The following is a 7,112-nucleotide window of genomic DNA, read 5'->3' as shown; positions in this document are numbered from 1 at the left end:
CAACTCATGATGCCACACGAATAAAACTCTCTCGTAAGCATTTTTATGATTTTAATTTAATTTTATAGAGCACATGACAAAATTAATAATGACTAGAAAAAAGAAAAAAAACTTGTGAGGAACAAGTAAGGCCTGCAACTAAACCCTACAGGTCAATCCAGAATCTCATATTAACATTTGGACTCACTATGGATTGTGGGATGAACAATCACATCTACCTCACTATGAGGTCAAGCAATAACTTAACATCAACATGGTGAGAGTAACAGTGGGGGTGGTAAAAAGCAATTATTGAAGCCTCGGAAAGGAAATGTTGGGTGAGAAAAGGAGACGTGGTGGCCGCAAAATACGACCAGCAACCGACGTTTGGAGCCGACAGGCCGCACTGCAAAATGTGGGCGGCGGACTCCACCGGCCGGCCGGCAAGCCGAAAAGCCCAAAAGCATCAATGTGTAGTCCTCTTGTTCATACAATGAACGCATGGGCCATCTTAAGCCAGCACTCACTTTCTCTTTTGGCTGCACTTAGGTCACTCACTCGAAACCTTCTTCCTTCTCCTGTCTTTATTCTCTTTTGGTAAACCTTTGACGCGGCAATCTCTCCTTATTTTTTGTGTTTACTTTGACTTTTATCAATTCCGTGCCATTATTTGGGTTGGTCGGCTATTGCTTTCAAACGCGCACACGCTCCCAATACGGTATAAACTCAAAATTTGAGGGAGGGAAATTTTTGATTTACTATATAAGAAATAACAATAAACAAGAAGGTAAAGACTATCGCATGCATGTGGATTAAGGCAGTTTAAAAATAAAGAATTTAATATATTTTTTTTTCACTGAATTTTAAAATTTAAATTTAAATTTGTATATATTTAATAAAAATTAATATAATTTTATATCTCGTTTTATTTAAATTTAAATTCAAAACTTGAAATCAATACTATTAAACGCAAATAAAAGTAAAGGGAAGACTTCAAAAGAAGTTATACGTTTGAATTAGTTGGTAATTATCAACAACGTAGTTATGCCTCAAAGTTCTTAATTAATTTAATATTATATTCATTAGTGGGCAGCATAAATAATTAATTAATGAAGAATATTTTAAAATTTAACAAAAAGGTTAATTTCAATGAAGAAAAAAGTGAATCACATGTTGTAATATATATTTTGAATTGTCTCTTACATTTGTTTTTTTTTTAATTGAAAAAGGTAACTTCATTAAAGGGAGAAGACAAGCAAAAGCAGCTTGGATCCTTTGAATAAGGAAAGAAAATGGAGGTAGGAGGCAGTGAGTGAGATCAACCTCCCAAATCAGTAAAAATATAACAAAACTCTTTCCAATCTAAACATGATAGCAAAGTATTAGACCTACTCCAATGGAACAAATTTGATAAACATCGGTCATATATACACTATTGAGGCTGTGGAGTATTTCTCACTACTGAAGATCATTTTGTTCATCTCCTTCCAAATCTCCCAACAAATAATTGTCGGAATTGCTGCTTTCATTCTTCTAAGAGACCCTTTCAGCTTTGAGAAGTTCCAAGTATAGAACATTGACACCAAGGTATTTGGTATGACTATGTGATTAAACATCCTCTGGCAATTGAGTGCCCAAATCTGCTTACTGAAATGACAGTGGAGGAAAATCTGGCTATTAGATTTAGTTGGATATTTGTGAAGATTTGGATAAAACTTGGTATAATATTATAATGAATTTATTCCAAATCCACACGCTGGGACTAGAAATGGATCAAGCTGCCTATGAATGGTTCTAACGCTTTAATTGCTAAGTAATCTTATTCATTAAATAAATGAATGATTATCAAATTCAATTTTGGGACTCATTTCGTAAACAAGTGAAGGTACAATATGAATGAGTTCGACTTGTTTTGTTTAAACTAGACTTGATAGATTATAGTGAGTTTGGAAGTAGGGGTTGTTTGGCCGTAAACTTCTTTGATCCAAATTTGATCCATAACCTAAATTTAGCAATAAGGCTGGTGCCTAATGACGCGTTTGCATTTATTGTCTAATAAAATCCTAAAACCCTCTCACCATGCAGAGTAAAATCAAGGGAACCAAATTATTTGTGAGCACCTTGATAGTTCGACTTATAACAGTTCGTAAGTTCATTCATTACATAATCAACAAGTTCGAGTAAGTTTATGTAAGAATAGTTTGAGCTCGACTTGAGTTCGAGATTGAATCTTAAAAAAATTAATGAACAACTGAGGATGATAAAATTTACGGCCCAGCTGGACTGAGATATATAGGATTATGAATTATCATATCATGTCATGCCATGCCATGCCATGTGATAATGTTCATTTTTATGAACATCTTTCAGAGGTCAGAGGCTGCACAATTAATGCACATGCATGCATGCATGCATGCAGCAGCAGCAATCTTATTTATCTATATACATACGCACCCCCAAACACACACACACACACACATTTCACGTTAAACAATATTAATTACCTTTTCAGTTCATTCGTTGAATTAAAGCATAATTTCTTATATTCACACACGCACACACATGCATCCATACTGCTAATATATATATATATGACTGTTAAGTCCATTTGAGAATATTAAGCTAGTTTTGGAAGCATGAATTTTGAGTACACAGTATCAAATAAACATCAATTAACCAGCTGATTCGAGAATATATATAATTAATTAGCTGTATAAAGTTATAACCAAACTAAATTAAGCATATATAGCTAGTAGCAAGAAGCGTATGTAACTCCCCTTCACGATCGTCTTTCAATTCACTTCATCCACACACACATACTCGTAGATTACCTCAGTCAATTAAGAGAAGCTAGGATCAATTAATATATATCACGATCATCATGATGATCACTGCAATAATAATTATCACCATGTGATGATGGTGAAAATCTTACAGATGACGATGAAGATGAAGCTGTAGTTGATGAACACCCCGATGCATCTGAATATGTCACTCCAGAATCAGGAAAATATTGTGCATACTGATGATGCTGCTGCTGCTGATGATGATCAGGGAGAGTACTAATGCTAGTACTACTGCTGCTACCACTGCCCGCATATGCTTGTGGCATTGACAGATTAATATTAAGATGGTGATCAGATCGATCAGGAGGAAGATTAATGGGAAGAGGCGCGCCACCATGTTGAAGATCATAATGAGGACGAGGAGGATTATGATGATGATGATCAGTGGCAAGTAAGTGTGGACGAGTGGTGAGGTGCCCAAATTCAGTTCTCCCAAATAGAACTCTCTCAGGGAAGTTCAACTTAGCTTTGTTCCCTTTGAACTTGAGGGCTGCTTCATCGTAAGCCAGCGCAGCACTCTCCGCTGTCTCGAATGTCCCCAGCCACACTCTCGCTGCCTTCTTCGGATCCCGAATCTCTGCCGCCCACTTCCCCCATGGCCTCTGCCTCACTCCTCTATAATGTCTTCTCCTCTGCTGCTCCCTTCCTATATTATATATATGTAAATTTTTATATAGCATATGAATTTAAAGGATTGGTTAATAATCGCTATATGCAAAGTGTAACGGTTCTGGACCCAACTCCGGTGAGGTATTGTCCACTTTGATCTACTGGCTTGACAGGTTTGTCCTACAAAAGACACCTCATATAGTTGAAGCCCAAACCATCGTTATAAAACCAAGTTCTTCCTAGTATATATTTGATGTGAGACTGTGACATATAACTTAATTAAGAGGATAGAGAGAAGTCATATATACCACTTCTTAATTGCAAGCATATTTGTGTGGGTGTGTGTGTGTTATGAAGTGTAGGATCATCGCTGGAGTTCTAATTAGAAGAAGAGTAATTATATATATACATGTATATATAACGAGTGGCTAGCTCAGGGCATTGGTGTGTGCGCGCGCATGCTCACATACATGCATACCTATGCATCCATTCACAAGCATCGTATTATCTTGAAAACCTCTATTCATTACAAGAAAAGCATTAAAAAAAATCATGAGGGATGTGATATCATATGATCTGTTAGAATTAATAAGTGAGAGAGAGTTAATTAATTCCAATAAATTAATGGTAAGATGCTGCACTACTTGTGATTTTTTCTTGTAATGAATAACAAAAATTATATAAAAAATGTCAAATAATAAAAATTGATTATTCTACATCATTCTATTTCATTACATTCTTGATATATATCAAACAAACAAGATACAAACGGTAAATTTACATTCTAAACTTCTTATTTGTATATAGTAACGAGGAATCTATTGAATATGGGACCTAACTCTTTCACTAAACTTTGCATCATTTGCCAGCTTTTTTTAAAAGGGGAAAAAAAATCAATAAACATGGAAAAAATATGAAAAAGATTTTAAAAATGAATTTATACAGATGGAACAGTGGAGGGAAGATTTTAATATAAAATTAATTAAGGTCATCCATCAATATGAGAGACCCACAGCCCAAGCTAGTCCATATATAACGTCTCTTGATTTAGGTTTTACATATATTAGCAATATTAAATACGTTGAAGCTGATTAACATGTACCCTAATTAAATATATATATATATATATATATATATATATATATATATCACATCATCATGAATTTTTACTCTACATTTAAAAAGAGAATAAGGGTTTGGGGTGTGTGTGTATATATATATATATATATATATATATATATATATATATATATATATATTATTACCAGCAGCTGGTGTTTCTTCATCATGTTGTTGAACTGGTGGGGCAGACATGGAGCCATGAGGAGGAGGAGGCAATTGGAGATCATGAAGGAGGGGACTAGGGTTTGATGATGATGATGCAGTAGTGTTTCCGATGATAACTTGAGAGAGGGCAGACACCATGGTCGACATGTCTTGCTGCGATCTTGAGCTTGAGTAGTAGCTGCTTCTGCTTCTGCTGCTGCCGCCACTGCCACCACCACCGCCGCTGTTATTCGTGTTATATAAAGTGCTTTCATGATCTTCCATTAATGCCCATTCGTCCGATGGTGAGGGCCTCCTCTTCGATCCCATATCAGCTGCTCTTTCTAATTACCTCCTTCTAATTAATTACTGCTGGGATCTCTTACGTACTTATGATAATTATGTATGATCCACCACCCAATCAAGCAGCCTACCAGAAGAAGAAGGAGAAGCTAGAGAAGAAAGGAGAGGACAAAATTAGGGTTTGCTGCAGGAGGTGGAGAATAAGAATTTTAATATGCGGCGGTCTTCCTTGGCTTGGTGTGAACTACAGTTCAAAGTGAGCAGATAGTGGAGCTTTAACTTCCGACTTTTCAAACCATCCACCTCATCTCTGCAGACTTAGTTTTCTTAATTATTCCCATTTTTCCCTTTTTTTTTTTTCACAAAATAATTGTTCTAGCTAGCTAAGACTATATATATATATATATATATATATATATGTTATTTAGTGGCGAATTCAGGACCTATTCTTAGCTAATGGGGCCTAACGCTCTCATACATAAACGCGCTATATTAGTGGTTTTTTTATTTTTTTATATTTTTATATTTTTAGGATTAAGTTTTTGCAATTATTTATTCATGATCATAGACTAATATAATAAAATTTAGATAAACTATTAGAGTGCAAAAAAATAAATAAATAATGAAATTACTAATTTAGGATCATTCAATCACTACAAAAAAATGTTTTTTTAGTGAGAAAATATTAGTGACCAATTAAAAACTGTCACTAATAATACCTTTATAATGACTCAAATCAAATTTGTCACTAATAATTTCGCCAATAGTGGCAAAATGAACATCCGTCACTAATTATGACTCAACGTGATGAACATCTCTTTGTCAATAAAAGAAAATTTTCCCAAAATAATCGTGGCGCCAATATATTAGTTACTCTTTCTTAGTGAATAGTGACAAAAAGGATTTGTCACCATTAAGTTTTTAATGACCGTTTCAAAACCATCACTAATAGTTCACATAAATATTTTTATTTTATTTTATTTATGATTGAAAAACTATTAGCGGCGGTTCTGAAACCATCACTATTAGTTACACTTCTATTTTATGAAATTTAAGCATATGCATTTAGATTTTTTAGTGACGAAGCTATCATGCGTCAATACTACAAGACTTGTAGTGACGGTTTCCTAACCGTCACTAAAAGTCAACCTAATAGTTACGGATTACAAATTGTGAATAAAATCTCGCCAATAGTGACGATTCTGAATCCGTTACTAATAGTAGGTTTTTAGTGACGAATTAAAATTTAAGTAGTAGTGACGAATTTTCAGTTAAAAAATATTGTGAGTTTTAGTAACGATTTTCATTCTTCTAGTGACGGTTAGCGTTCGTCACTAATACTCAATTATTAGTGACATGTTTGTGAATCGTCACTAATGTTTGGCTAACATGGCAATTATAGTAACTAATTTAGAATCGTCACTAAAAGTCAACCTAATAGTGACATATTACAAATCGTCAATAAAAGTCCTTCCAATAGTGACGGTTCTGAATCTATCACTAATATAGTAGGTTTTTAGTGACAAATTTAGATTCGTCACTGTAGTAGTGATGAATTTTTAGTTCAAAATACTGTGAATTTTAGTAACGGTCTTCATTCTTTTAGTGACGATTAGATTTCGTCACTAGTACTCAATTATTAGTGATGGTTTTGTGAATCGTCACTAATGTTTAGTTGATATGATTGTTATAGTGACTAATTTAGAAGCATCACTAATAAGTAATAGTGACGATTACCTATTATATATTAGTGACGATTTCTGTCCATCACTAAAAGTTTACTTTTTTGTAGTGAATTGATTAGGGTTTTTAACGAAACAATTCGAGCAGTCAAGTCTCTAAAAAATTTACGTAATTTCCACAAAATATTTAAAGAAAACAACATTATTGAAGGCTAAAGTGATGAAATTAAATTTTAATCGAGCTTTAAGAAAGGAGCGAGGGAAAATTTATGGTGGCACAAGCAAGCCAGCCATGAAGGAGATCAATGGGCAAAACTAGTGAAATTAGCTATGCAGGTTGTGCATTGTCGAATGATTCAAGCTGCCAACGACATGTGATAATGTGAAGGACAATAGAAGGAAAAAAAGGAAAGTTAGGAAGGATTGC

The 7,112-nt window shown here is 34.2% G+C and overlaps 1 protein-coding gene across 1 annotated transcript; it reads right to left on the bottom strand.

Moving 5' to 3' along the window:
* Positions 1-2,620: 2,620 nt before the first annotated feature.
* Positions 2,621-5,203, bottom strand: LOC131159423 (ethylene-responsive transcription factor ERF113). The gene is made up of 2 exons (XM_058114315.1): positions 4,700-5,203; positions 2,621-3,471 (listed from the first exon to the last, which is right to left on the bottom strand). The coding sequence occupies exons 1-2, from the start codon at positions 5,028-5,030 to the stop codon at positions 2,840-2,842; spliced, it is 963 nt and encodes a 320-aa protein (XP_057970298.1). The 5' UTR covers positions 5,031-5,203; the 3' UTR covers positions 2,621-2,839.
* Positions 5,204-7,112: the final 1,909 nt, after the last annotated feature.

This window comes from Malania oleifera, chromosome 7, assembly GCF_029873635.1.
Source record: "Malania oleifera isolate guangnan ecotype guangnan chromosome 7, ASM2987363v1, whole genome shotgun sequence".
NCBI lineage: Eukaryota > Viridiplantae > Streptophyta > Magnoliopsida > Santalales > Ximeniaceae > Malania > Malania oleifera.
This window is presented reverse-complemented; position numbering and strand designations above follow the sequence as displayed.